This window comes from Cherax quadricarinatus, chromosome 33 (genome assembly GCF_038502225.1).
Source record: "Cherax quadricarinatus isolate ZL_2023a chromosome 33, ASM3850222v1, whole genome shotgun sequence".
NCBI lineage: Eukaryota > Metazoa > Arthropoda > Malacostraca > Decapoda > Parastacidae > Cherax > Cherax quadricarinatus.
In genome coordinates this window covers 29,076,507-29,090,879 of record NC_091324.1, presented here as the reverse complement: position 1 = coordinate 29,090,879, position 14,373 = coordinate 29,076,507, and the positions used below count along the sequence as shown (strand labels likewise).

The following is a 14,373-nucleotide window of genomic DNA, read 5'->3' as shown; positions in this document are numbered from 1 at the left end:
GAGGTATGTTGGTCTGTGGCTGAGGTATGTTGGTCTGTGGCTGAGGTATGTTGGTCTGTGGCTGAGGTATGTTGGTATGTGGCTGAGGTATGTTGGTCTGTGGCTGAGGTATGTTGGTCTGTGGCTGAAGTATGTTGGTCTGTGGCTGAGGTATGTTGGTCTGTGGCTGAGGTATGTTGGTATGTGGCTGAGGTATGTTGGTCTGTGGCTGAGGTATGTTGGTCTGTGGCTGAGGTATGTTGGTATGTGGCTGAGGTATGTTGGTCTGTGGCTGAGGTATGTTGGTCTGTGGCTGAGGTATGTTGGTATGTGGCTGAGGTATGTTGGTCTGTGGCTGAGGTATGTTGGTCTGTGGCTGAGGTATGTTGGTCTGTGGCTGAGGTATGTTGGTATGTGGCTGAGGTATGTTGGTCTGTGGCTGAGGTATGTTGGTCTGTGGCTGAGGTATGTTGGTCTGTGGCTGAGGTATGTTGGTATGTGGCTGAGGTATGTTGGTCTGTGGCTGAGGTATGTTGGTATGTGGCTGAGGTATGTTGGTCTGTGGCTGAGGTATGTTGGTCTGTGGCTGAGGTATGTTGGTCTGTGGCTGAGGTATGTTGGTCTGTGGCTGAGGTATGTTGGTCAATACCTGAGATATGCTGACCAATACCTGGATATTGACCAATACCTGGGATATATTGATCAATACCTGGGATATGTTAGGTCTACGAAGTCTAACTTGTTGAATAACTAGTGTCTTTGTGTGACCTCTCAGATGCGTGGTCCAGGAGCCTCGAGGTCACTGTCAGGTCAAGCCAGCAGGTCACTCTGCTCCTCACCAACTTCTCGGTAAGTTAACATTATTCTTGTCATTATTTTTGCCCCATCGTCATTATCACCTCCCTCATCATTATCATAATGACGAGTATTATTATTACTGTCATCCTTATCAGCAGATCTACTATCATCATTACTATCATCAGCAGCATTTTCTTCTTAATATTATTATTGGTATTATGATTATTATGGGTACGAGCGCTAGCTGGATACTGCATGTGAGAATGTGCGGGGGTTGAACTATAGATCTTGTCCCCGTGTGGGGGTGTCAGTTATGTGAACACAAAGTGTGTATGTACGTAGGTGTATAGGTGTGATGTACACACATCGTGAGTACGTGGAAGTACAGGTGTGTTGTGTTGTTACAGCGTGTGACTGTACGTGGAAGTACAGGTGTGTTGTGTTGTTACAGCGTGTGACTGTACGTGGAAGTACAGGTGTGTTGTTACAGCGTGTGACTGTACGTGGAAGTACAGGTGTGTTGTGTTACAGCGTGTGACTGTACGTGGAAGTACAGGTGTGTTGTGTTGTTACAGCGTGTGACTGTACGTGGAAGTACAGGTGTGTTGTGTTGTTACAGCGTGTGACTGTACGTGGAAGTACAGGTGTGTTGTTACAGCGTGTGACTGTACGTGGAAGTACAGGTGTGTTGTGTTGTTACAGCGTGTGACTGTACGTGGAAGTACAGGTGTGTTGTGTTGTTACAGCGTGTGACTGTACGTGGAAGTACAGGCGTGTTGTGTTGTTACAGCGTGTGACTGTACGTGGAAGTACAGGTGTGTTGTGTTGTTACAGCGTGTGACTGTACGTGGAAGTACAGGCGTGTTGTGTTGTTACAGCGTGTGACTGTACGTGGAAGTACAGGTGTGTTGTGTTGTTACAGCGTGTGACTGTACGTGGAAGTACAGGTGTGTTGTGTTGTTACAGCGTGTGACTGTACGTGGAAGTACAAGTGTGTTGTGTTGTTACAGCGTGTGACTGTACGTGGAAGTACAGGTGTGTTGTGTTGTTACAGCGTGTGACTGTACGTGGAAGTACAAGTGTGTTGTGTTGTTACAGCGTGTGACTGTACGTGGAAGTACAAGTGTGTTGTGTTGTTACAGCGTGTGACGGTACGTGGAAGTACAAGTGTGTTGTGTTGTTACAGCGTGTGACTGTACGTGGAAGTACAAGTGTGTTGTGTTGTTACAGCGTGTGACTGTACGTGGAAGTACAAGTGTGTTGTGTTGTTACAGCGTGTGACTGTACGTGGAAGTACAGGTGTGTTGTGTTGTTACAGCGTGTGACTGTACGTGGAAGTACAAGTGTGTTGTGTTGTTACAGCGTGTGACTGTACGTGGAAGTACAGGTGTGTTGTGTTGTTACAGCGTGTGACTGTACGTGGAAGTACAAGTGTGTTGTGTTGTTACAGCGTGTGACTGTACGTGGAAGTACAGGTGTGTTGTGTTGTTACAGCGTGTGACTGTACGTGGAAGTACAAGTGTGTTGTGTTGTTACAGCGTGTGACTGTACGTGGAAGTACAAGTGTGTTGTGTTGTTACAGCGTGTGACTGTACGTGGAAGTACAGGTGTGTTGTGTTGTTACAGCGTGTGGAGGTGACAGGGGTAACACCACAGGTCACAGAGGCTGGCCTCACCAACGCCACCAACGTTGGTCTCTTCATCTCCATCATACACCAAGTGAGTCAGTTGTACAGTACTCTATTTGAAGCGCTAAACTGGCAAGGGATGTTGGAGATTCGATTCTCCTTCCATTGATGGCGCAGCACATCCTCAATATCGTCAGTGTCTAACATCTTTTTTGCATTATTTATTTTCCTTATGGTGCGTTATAATAAGTTAAATTTTGCTTATAGACAACAATCTAACCTAAACTAACTTAAGTTAGATTAGGTTAGGTTAACCTAAGTAGCAAAAGAACAGAGAGGCACAATACAGTGACTAGAACAATACGCAAATAACTGGCACAGGAGAAACTTACAACGACGTTTCTGTCCGACTTGGACCATTTACATTTACTTTGTAAATGGTCCGGTGTCAGCAGCAAAACTTGATGGAGTTTAGGAAGCGTGGAAAACAAGCGGAATAAGAACACACAAAAGAGCAAGGTGATGAGAATAAGTAGAAGTCTAAAGAATGTACGATTTGTTGTCATATTAGCTGGCTGTATTTACATGGGACTGGAAGTATCGGTAGATGAGTTTATTAAAAACGAGGTAAATGATCGAAGACCGTGAATAGCAGATGCGTTGAGGTGAATTACGAAAGAGACGAGAGAAAGAAAGTAACAGTTGTGCTGAGGATTTTGCGGTACTGTTAATTCCTTGGATGGTGATGTGTGTGTACATTTGGACAGAGCTTGGTAACATCTATACCCGACTTCCACATTAAAGTGTAAAATAACCAAGATACCTGCCCATGTTTTGCGAACATATCCTTGGTTAACGCATTCTAACCCACCTTTGTGTGTTTCGACAGAGCACAGGCCGAATGATGGGCGGATACCAACACCTGCAGCCGTGGGCAGATCTACGGCGCCTCATTGCTCTCCTGAACTCTATACAACCAGGAAGAATAATAGTCTTCATGCTGAGGGTGAGGTCGCTCTGGCTTATTGGATATAGGGAGCCTGTGGGGTAACAGACTACTGGAAATACAGGGCATCTGGTGGCTTTCTGATCTCTTGGACTAATATACCTGTGTGACCCTGTACAGAGTGACCTGGAGTACGGGTTACCAGAAGAAGTTCGGAGATTCCTGCGGCGTGAGGGTTCGGCAGGGGCGGCCAACCTGGTGGGTCGAGGAGCGTTCTGGGCCTGGGTGTGGGTGAAGGGTGGCCCCACCCTGGCAGAGGCACTGAGTCTTCCCACCAGACAGGCCATGGCACATGGTATCCTGCTGCACACCGTGGTGCTCCTCATTCCCAACACAGGTAACATTAGAGAGAACTGTGTTTTGTTCCCAGTATCACATAAACCCGGCCCCTTGTACCTCAATGCACGCAAAAGAACAGTACAGAGTGCGGCATAAGTAGGTACTACAGTTAAATATTAGTATTGAAGATCTGAAGCCGACTGGAAGAGACATACAGAACTTAACATAATAATGAATGCGAGTACATTTAAGCAACAAGTAGATTTAAGAAAAAATATTGTGCAACCACCAATGCCCTTTTCTTTGTCCCTTTCTTCCAGAGTACTGTCCAGGGTGGCCCACAGGGGAACACTGGAGGCTGCGTCGACACTTCTGTGACTCGTATGAGCAGTATGGTGAACTGTGCTCCTGTCTCCGTCCTTACAACATCACCTCCAGCATACACAAGGTACTAGTAGTGAGGCTGTACATGGTGCTAATGTAGTTGTTGGTGGTGACGGATAGTCATGAACATGGTGATAGGGTAGTAATGTTGACAGTGGTAGTGATGGTGATGTAATAGTGTAGTGATAGGGTCGTGATGGTGATGCTACAATGGACTGGTTGTCGTGGCCTGCCCCACGAGAGTCCTACACAAAGGTGTTCAGCCACTCATGGCTGCCCTGAAGCTCACATATACTAAAGCTCTCTCCCTCAGTCATCCAGCTGATGGTTTCTGCACTAAGCACTGCCACTAAATACCGCATGTTTTATTTGCTTATATCTCTTGTTCAAGGCTCTGTATTACCCATGAATATAATACCGATACTACTGTTGCTGCTGCTGCTACTACAAATAATAATAATAATAATGTGTATGCCATTTTTTTGGTCTTCGAGGTGTTCTCGTATCACTGACAACTCTTAAATCTCACTGAAGCAAATTAATTATTAATCTTAACTCACAATGTAATATCAATCTTAAAATCTGACTTCAGTAAGAAACATTCAGTTTTAGTGAGACAATCAAAATTATGATAATAGGAAAAATCTGTATTAAATTTGGGGATGTTTGAAAGCGAACAAAAATGATTCCGAAATCAGCCACTTAGAGTATAATACCAGTTTCTAAATCAAGCTTCAGACAATAAGAATCCCTCAATAGAATTTCAACTGAGACAATCAAGCACATTATATAATATCAGACAGTCCGTGTAGTGATTTTGGTGCAGTTTCCCCTGATCGCTGTCATCTATTGCGCCAAGACATTTACCTTTTCCCTGAACACCTAATCTCACTGCAATGACATGTGTCATGATCTTTTTTATGAATTTCAGGTAGTCAACAATCAGATTGAGAGAGCTGCTATTATCGTAATAGCCCACAGAGTACCAGCACTATACAAGTGAGTGAGATGGTGAAGTAAGAGGGAGGGAGAGGATGAGATAAATGTATAGATAGGAAGAGAGAAGTGTATGTGTGGACTGTTTTCATTAAATCCTTACAGGAGCCTGAAGACGGTGATGTCTGCTGCAGGGTTCAGTAGCGGTCGCGTGGAGGTGTTTACGCCGGAGCCACAGCAGGAGCTAGAAGAGTTTGTGCAAGTGTTTGATCTGCCTCTCACCATCACACACCAGGAGAGCTACTACGTCGCTACTCTCATCTCCAAGCAGTTCATCTTCGCCATCAAGCACGTCCTTAACAAGTACAGCGACGCTGAGTTTGTCATCGTTCTCGAGGAGGATATCAGTGTCTCCCCAGACTTCTTTGTGTATGTACGGACTTGTGAATGTACGGAAACGAAGGACAAAATATTTTCTTCTTAGGAACTGAAGATTCTTTTTGGCTTGTAATGATTTTAACATATTCTCCTTGGCATATAATGAATACGAAAATACTAATTATTTTCGTATTTTATCGATGACTTGTATATTTTATTGCAATGAAAACATAACACTGTTCTATATGATCGGTCGACAGTAGAGGTCAAACGTGAGCTGCAAACACAACCACGAGTCTAATGCAATAAAACTATGTTGACAATTATACGCGCATTTTCCCAGGGTCTGCCTCAGCTAGCCTGCCAGTTTATTTGTGTAAATTCATCTTCTTTGGCCATCATTACAAATTCTGAACATATACATATCCAAACGCATTCCTATTAACGCTTTTTGGACCTAATTATTTGGCCTTTCCTGTATCCTTATGCTTATGCGGCACTGTTGACAAGATGGATATGAGGTGCACAATAAACTAGCCGCATCGGCAGCAAATCTATTTTTTTTTTTTTTGCACAGGTTCCTAAACAGATCGGCGGTGATCCTGCGTGAGGACCCGAGCTTGTTATGCGCCTCAGCCCACAACGATCTGTCGTACCCAGGCACCTCACACGACCCCCGAGTCGCTCTCAGAGCACATAGCTACACCAACTATGGCTGGATGGTAGTTATCATGATTTTAGTTAAAGTGATATAAAACTCGGTAAGAGAAAACTGTAAAACGTGCTAGTTTCAGAAGCTAGGTTCTAATGTCACTTGCCAAGTGCCAGTTCTATCTAGGTTAGGTGCTCGATTCAGCAATCAGGTGTTAGTTTAACCAATCAGATGTGGCTTGCAGGTGACTCGGGAGGTGGCTAAGGAGCTGGCGTCGGGAATGCCGGGGACAGAACTGGAATACGACTGGGACGTATACATCTATTTCTACCTGAGTCGAGGCAGAGAATGTATCATTCCTGAGGTGTGTAGTTCTTCGCTCAGATGTGTGACTACCTGTTTTTTTGTAGCTACGAGAACACAGTTATGTTCGTAGTCACCTCTCCTATACACACACACACACACACACACACACACACACACACACACACACACACACACACACACACACACACACACACACACACACACACACACACACACACTCCCTCCAGCATATGGGCGACTAGCAAACCTAAGAGTAGCATTCCGGTATTTCAGTAAGGAGTCATTCCGGGCCCCGCACACCGTGTACATGAGGCCCATATTGGAGTATGCAGCTCCTGTTTGGAACCAACACCTGGCCAAGCGCATCGGGAAACGAGAGAATTTGCAAAGGTTTGCAGCGAGACTAGTCCCGGAGCTAAGGGGCGTGTCCTGCGAGGAGAGGTGGAGGGAGGTCGACCTGACGACACTGCACTGGAGGACAGGGGGGATAGGGACAACATGATAACTGAAAGGATTTGACAAGGTGGATAAGAACAAGATGTTTCAGAGATGGGACACAGCAACAAGGGAAGTTGAAGACTCAGATGAGTCGCAGGGATGTTGGGAAGTATTTCTTCAGTCGTTTAGTTGTCAGGAAGTGGAATAGTCTGGAGAGTTGTGTGGTGGAGGCAGGTACCATACATAGCTTTAAGCAGAGGTATGATAAAGCTCGTGGAACAGGGAGAGAGTGGACCTAGTGGCGACCAGTGAAGAGGCAGGGCCAGGAGCTATGACTCGATCCCTGCAACCACAATTCAGTACTCACACACACACACACACACACACGTACTCATATACAACAGGCCTAGTGTCTAATCAACATGTGCCTAGGACAAAATGGTAACTAACACACACACACACACACACACACACACACACAACAGGCCTAGTGTCTAATCGACATGTGCCTAGGACAAAATGGTAACTAACACACACACACACACACACACACAACAGGCCTAGTGTTTAATCGACATGTGCCTAGGACAAAATGGTAACTAACACACACACACACACAAACAACACACACACACACATACACATACACACACACACACACACACACACACACACACACACACACACACACACACAACAGGCCTAGTGTCTAATCGACATGTGCCTAGGACAAAATGGTAAGTAACACACACACACATTCACCACAAACAATACACACACATGCATGCTCCCACACACACACACACACAACAGGCCTAGTGTTTAATCGACATGTGCCTAGGACAAAATGGTAACTAACACACACAACAGGCCTAGTGTTTAATCGACATGTGCCTAGGACAAAATGGTAACTAACACACACACACACACACACACACACACACACACACACACACACACACACACACAACACACGTGAAAGGATCGTTTTGGATTTCCTGCTCTATTTCTGCAACACTGCAGGCTCCTGATGATGTGATTGCAACATGAAAGGCTTAGAACTAGCTATCATTTAACTTCTCCTATGGTTATTTTGAATATATATATATATATATATATATATATATATATATATATATATATATATATATATATATATATATATATATATATATATATATATACATATATTTCTTTCTTTCAACACACCGGCCGTATCCCACCGAGGCGGGGTGACCCAAAAGAAAAAACGAAAGTTTCTCCTTTTACATTTAGTAATATATACAGGAGAAGGGGTTACTAGCCCCTTGCTCCCGGCATTTTAGTCGCCTCTTACAACACGCATGGCTTACGGAGGAAGAATTCTGTTCCACTTTCCCATGGAGGTAAGAGGAAATAAACAAGAACAAGAACTAGAAAGAAAATAGAAGAAAGCCCAAAGGGGCGTGTATATATATGCTTGTACATGTATGTGTAGTGTGACCTAAGTGTAAATAGAAGTAGCAAGACATACATGAAATCTTGCATGTTCATGAGACAGAAAAAAGAACACCAGCAATCCTACCATCAAGTAAAACAATTACAGGCTTTCGTTTTACACTCACTTGGCAGGACGGTAGTACCTCCCTGGGCGGTTGCTGTCTACCAACCTAATATATATATATATATATATATATATATATATATATATATATATATATATATATATATGTATATATATATATATATATATAATCATGGGGAAGTGGAACAGAATTCTTCCTCCGTAAGCCATGCGTGTTGTATGAGGCGACTAAAATGCCGGGAGCAAGGGGCTAGTAACCCCTTCTCCTGTATAAATTACTAAATTTAAGAAGAGAAACTTTCGTTTTTTCTTTTTGGGCCACCCTGCCTTGGTGGGATACGGCTGGTTTGTTAAAAAATATATAATCATTATCAGTATTACACATGAATGCAATAATAATAATAATAATAATAATAATAATAATAATAATAATAATAATAATAATAATAATAATATTTCTCTGGGTCTGAGTATGATCACTTGCGTGTCCTGCTTCAGGTGTCTCGCTCACACCACTTCGGTGATTCTGGTAGTCATATCTCTCAGTTCACTCAGAGACTCTACTTCACAGACAAGAACTATAACCTCGACCCCAGCGCCTTGGTTGAAAATATTGACAAGTGAGTAGCTGTTGCTTCTGAAGAACCACATTTTTAATATGGCTAATAACATTAGTATCGTATCTTACGTAAAAAAAAAAAAAGAAATCTTTTAAACGTTTTTTATTTTTGTGCCTTAGTCATACTTGTCAGCACCGGTGTATTTCCTGTTTGCTGTTTACCGGAGTTGTGGGAACACTGTGAGAGAAGACATCATAACGTTAGTGTTGCCAACAGCTTGCGTGAGGAGGAATACGAGGAGTACCTGACCTCCCTGCTGGCTGGTGCTCGCTTCATCAACTCAACACACCTCAACCCTTGTCATCACAGCTTCTACACCTTGTTCACCGTTCGTGATCACGACGTCCTAGTTATGTTTTTCCATGTCGAGGGAGACATAAATTACTACAGAACAAATAATGAATGGACAACACTAGCCTGGGTACGACCTCCAGTGTGTGTATGTAATATTACTTACGGTTCTGGCATCATATTTATGTATGAATATAAAGAAGAGGTTGTGGCTTAAGGTTGCCCGAAATGCTCTGCATAACCATGGGCTCTCTGCATGTATTCAAGTGTCACCCATTTGTGTAAATAATGTATCATGTGAAAATTGAAAATAAACTATAACTTTGACTTAGTCCATGAAAAAAAAAACTAGTGGTAAGTAGCTACTGGAATTCAGTACTACCAAATATAGTTATAAAATAGGATAATAATAATAATTTATACAAGTACATGATACAACTCATAAAGGCCATAGCTGACATCAGTGACATACTATACAGAAAGCCCCTTGTTATGCAGAGCATTTCGGACAACTTAGGTTAATTTTGTCCCCCAGGATGAGAGTCACACCAGTCGATTAACACCCAGGTACCTACTTACTGCTAGGTGAACTGGGACAGCAGATGTAAGGAATCACGCCCAAAGTTTTCACCCGTACCGGGATCGAACCAGGGAGACCAATGTGTGAGCTGAGTGCGCTACCAACCGAGCTACAGGACACCGAACTGCTTCACAGTTGCCGAATTTAAGATTAGCGTTCAGGAGACATGATCACGACGTAGAGAATACCAAGATAAAAGATTGCTAGAGAGGAGGGAAACAGAAAAGTAAGTAAGTTTATTCAGGTATACACAAATACAGTTACATAGATTATCATACATAGCAGCATATGTGTAGAGAACCTGGGATAACCCAAAAAAGTCAAAGTGACTTATTTCCATTAGGGTCCTTTTAATACCTTATTATATAAAACTAACAAAAAAGGCACAATACCGTGACTGGAACGATACACAAATAACCCGCACATAAAAGAGAGAAGCTTACTACGACGTGAATACCTTATTATACTATAAAGGAAATAATATTATTATACTATAAAGGAGATATACTAAGAATAAGGTAAACTGAGTTATTTATATTTACGTGTGTTAGCTAATAAAATAAACAAACGTTAAGCAATATAGGAGGGTTTATAACTAGGATAACCCAAAACAAAATGACACATGTCCCTCGGGGTCTCTTGTATCTCCTCAAGATGCGACTCACAACAGACGGCTAACTCCTAGATATCTATTTACTTCTAGGTAATCCACCCATATGCTGTTATGTATGATAATTATGTAAATGTATTAATGTGTACCTATACCTGAATAAACTTGCTTAATCAGGAATACAGCTCTCTAACTTTCTTAAAATATTTTAGTTTATCCATTTAATAGTACAACAGACAAGCACTATTTTCTTCAAGTGAACTGAAATAGAAAACTAAATTCTATGAAGGGATAACTACGTAATATTTTTTATTTTTTGACGCTATTGACAATAATAACAACAACAATAATCTTTATTTCTACAGAGTACATGATACAGACCTAGTTGACAATCCCCTGGTTATACAAAGCATTTCAAGCAACTAAAGTTAATCTTGTCGCCCAGGATGCGACCCACAACAGACGGCTAACCTCCGGGTACCTACCTGGTACCCTGTAGCCTGGTGGAAAAGGCTCTCGCTTCACACGGCGAGGGTCTGGGGTTGATTCCCAGCGAGCGTAGAAACATTGGGCGTGTTTCTTTACACCGCTTGTCTATGTTCCCCATCAGTAAAATAGGTACCTGGGTGTTAATCGACTGGTGTGGGTCGCATCCTGGGACAAAATTGACCTAATTTGCCTGAAATGCTCTGCATAACAAGGGGCTTTCTATATAGTAGTATGTCACTGATGTCAGCTAGGACTGTATACCTTGTACACGTACTTGTAGAAATAAAAAGTATTATTATTACTGATAGGTGAACAGGGACAGCAGGTGTATGGAAACATGCCCAACGTTTCACCCGTGCCGGATATCGACCCCGGACCCTTAATGTGTGGCCTGAGAATGATATCAATCAATGAGGGATATGTGTTCCATTACATAATCTAAGTATATACAGGAGCATATACAACACCTAGGGAATGGGAGGCAATCAAGTTCAAGTGAAGCAATGGGATGAGAGCCATTTCCCTGGATCAAAGCGTCAAGGAACTTCTTGAGGGGAATCCGAGGCAAGATATTAATAAAGATATTAAGTATTAGTAAATTTGCCACCATGTAAATAAGTATCAGCCCAACAACCATCCAGGGATGCACACTGCTACCGTCTTATCATATGAGTATGAAACAGAAGCCTGTTAAATGTTTTGCACTTTGGCAGTATTGTTGGTTATTTTTTTTTTTGTCTCGTGACATGTAAGATGACAGATAAACTTGACATTCACTATATATCTACTTTCATATGTATATCTTAATAGTGCTTATAACTGCAAAATTTCCTTTTCAATTTTCGAGGCCTGGTCTGAGGCCTGGCCGAGGGGGCCGTGATCTCCAGAACCATAAAAGATAACAGATACACATAGTGTAAAATAGATATTACCAGCACATTCGACCACCATGCTCACTCGCACCCATGTCTAAGATAACCTTTGTCATCTCATAAATCCTGGTGTTTCTCGTAGTACCAAGGAACGTTCTCCCTGGCGTCCTGAGGTCATCATGGTCTTTATCTTTCATAGTGCCTGGGAACTTTCGCTCTGGAATCCCGAGAAAGTCATCGTGGTCTTTATCGCCTGAGATACGGAGCGGCGCATCTCCTTCTGGTGGCTTATCCTGCTTCACCTTACAGGTAAATAATATAAATAAACCCACGGTATTCACGAACTCACTTGCCGTGAGTTCGATTCCCACCTATACCATGGTTTTTTTTTTTAAATCCCATTTTTACAATTTCGTGAGTCAGGTAAATAACATATTTCCTTGCACAAGAATATATTAATAATATTATTATTATCAAAAAAAAAATAAAAAAAATATCAAAAATATATAATAATAATAATAATAAAAATAATGGTTGCAGTCAGTACAAGCCAGCAGAAGTTGGAGTGTTTGTGGCGACGAGGGAGTTGCAGGAAGCGGCCTACCGTAAGGGAGACGGTCGCTTGAAGAAGGATCCCTATAATCTTCAGTCACTGCAACAGCGATACCTCAATCTCGTCACAGTCTGAGGCTACAACCTTCAACGGCTACAGCAGTGCTACCTCAGTCCCGTTTTAGCTGCCTAGAGATGTTAATTTAATCGTCAGAGAAAAAAGTTCTAAAATGAGTTTTTATCATAAGATGATCCGTTCAGTGGTAGTCACACTACGGCAGAGGTGCTGCCGTAGTGTGACTAAACCCGTAGGATTATACAGTGTCTGATGGGGAGATGAAAGGTATTCAGGCTCAATTCAGGGAACCGGAACACAGATCCAGTTCCTTAGATCAAGAGCCCCTCACCAGCGTCAAGAAACCTCTCTTGAGGGGCAAACAGGTGACATTGGGAGTAGCTGATGTCACTGGTGGACCACAGCAATGTCGACAGCTGGCTTACCGCAGCTTAGGTTAGGTAAGGTTCTTCAGGAAACAGGACGAGTGTTTCCTGACGTGAGTCTTAGACGATGACCCGCCGTTGGAGCTTCAGGTCATCTGACCGAGGCCTTCCGCTGGCTTACCGATCCATCCCCTTAAAAATTATGTTATTTAGTTCAAATATATCACCACAGCTCCCTGAGAAACCTCTTATAATGACGTCAGTTCTCTCGTCACTTTTAAATAGAACATGAGGTGAATATTCACAACTGCACTTACTGTATGAATAGTTAGTAAGAACACGTACACTAACAAACAAGACTAGCATGTATACACAAAATATCTGCACAGTGATAGATATTTAAGATATGTTTATTTGTTCATTGTATAAAGGAAAACATAATTTTCTTCTCAAGTTTCTTTAGATATCGATAAAATATAACTCAATCACAGTTATGAAGTCTTTAAATTATGAGACTTAGACTGATAGGTAGAGTTGTACTCACAAATAACCTGTACTTAGGAGAGGACCCTTGTGACAACGTTTCGATCCCTTTTGACTTACATGACACAAAACAATCTATCAGGTCTATTACAATCGTATACTCTACTCGGCTTAGCCTTTTTTGCTACTAACCAAAAGTCTTAAGTGTTATTCATATATGGTTAGGTTTAGTTCACTTTGGTTTAATTTATAAATGAAGATATTCCCCATTCTCTTGCTTAAATCCTCTCATTTATGCAGGGTAAACTGCAGCTGTTACTTGTGTACACAGCTACTGCATTAAAATAGGAAAGTCAGTGTATAGCATAATGTGGAGAGAATCAACAGTGTTGATCAATATAACGGATGCGCAATACTGCAACAGAACATGGGAGTACGATACATGCGCAGTACTGCAACAGAACATGGGAGTACGATACATGCGCAGTACTGCAACAGAACATGGGAGTACGATACATGCGCAGTACTGCAACAAAACATGGGAGTACGATACATGCGCAGTACTGCAACAGAACATGGGAGTACGATACATGCGCAATACTGCAACAGAACATGGGAGTACGATACATGCGCAGTACTGCAACAGAACATGGGAGTACGATACATGCGCAATACTGCAACAGAACATGGGAGTACGATACATGCGCAGTACTGCAACAGAACATGGGAGTACGATACATGCGCAGTACTGCAACAGAACATGGGAGTACGATACATGCGCAATACTGCAACAGAACATGGGAGTACGATACATGCGCAGTACTGCAACAGAACATGGAAGTACGATACATGCGCAGTACTGCAACAGAACATGGGAGTACGATACATGCGCAGTACTGCAACAGAACATGTGAGTACGATACATGCGCAATACTGCAACAGAACATGGGAGTACGATACATGCGCAATACTGCAACAGAACATGGGAGTACGATACATGCGCAGTACTGCAACAGAACATTGGAGTACGATACATGCGCAGTACTGCAACAGAACATGGGAGTAC

At 42.5% G+C, this 14,373-nt stretch overlaps 1 protein-coding gene across 1 annotated transcript; it reads left to right on the top strand.

Annotated features, from left to right (window-relative positions):
* Positions 1-1,132: 1,132 nt before the first annotated feature.
* Positions 1,133-13,735, top strand: LOC138853574 (protein O-linked-mannose beta-1,2-N-acetylglucosaminyltransferase 1-like). Its single transcript, XM_070091048.1, has 13 exons — positions 1,133-1,165; positions 2,404-2,496; positions 3,295-3,411; positions 3,532-3,748; positions 4,011-4,138; positions 5,006-5,073; positions 5,176-5,439; positions 5,966-6,110; positions 6,285-6,404; positions 8,868-8,989; positions 9,206-9,410; positions 12,031-12,140; positions 12,372-13,735. Exons 1-13 carry the CDS (start codon positions 1,133-1,135, stop codon positions 12,517-12,519), a joined length of 1,770 nt encoding a protein of 589 aa, XP_069947149.1. The 3' UTR covers positions 12,520-13,735.
* The last annotated feature ends 638 nt before the right edge of the window (positions 13,736-14,373 follow it).

Excerpts from the sequence above, each read along its gene's own strand:
- LOC138853574 (XM_070091048.1), top strand. The coding sequence starts at position 1,133 with ATGTACACACATCGTGAGTACGTGGAAGTACAG. Across the intron at positions 6,405-8,867 it reads GAGAATGTATCATTCCTGAG|GTGTCTCGCTCACACCACTT; the intron begins GTGTGTAGTTCT and ends GTCCTGCTTCAG. Across the intron at positions 9,411-12,030 it reads AATGGACAACACTAGCCTGG|TGCCTGGGAACTTTCGCTCT; the intron begins GTACGACCTCCA and ends TATCTTTCATAG.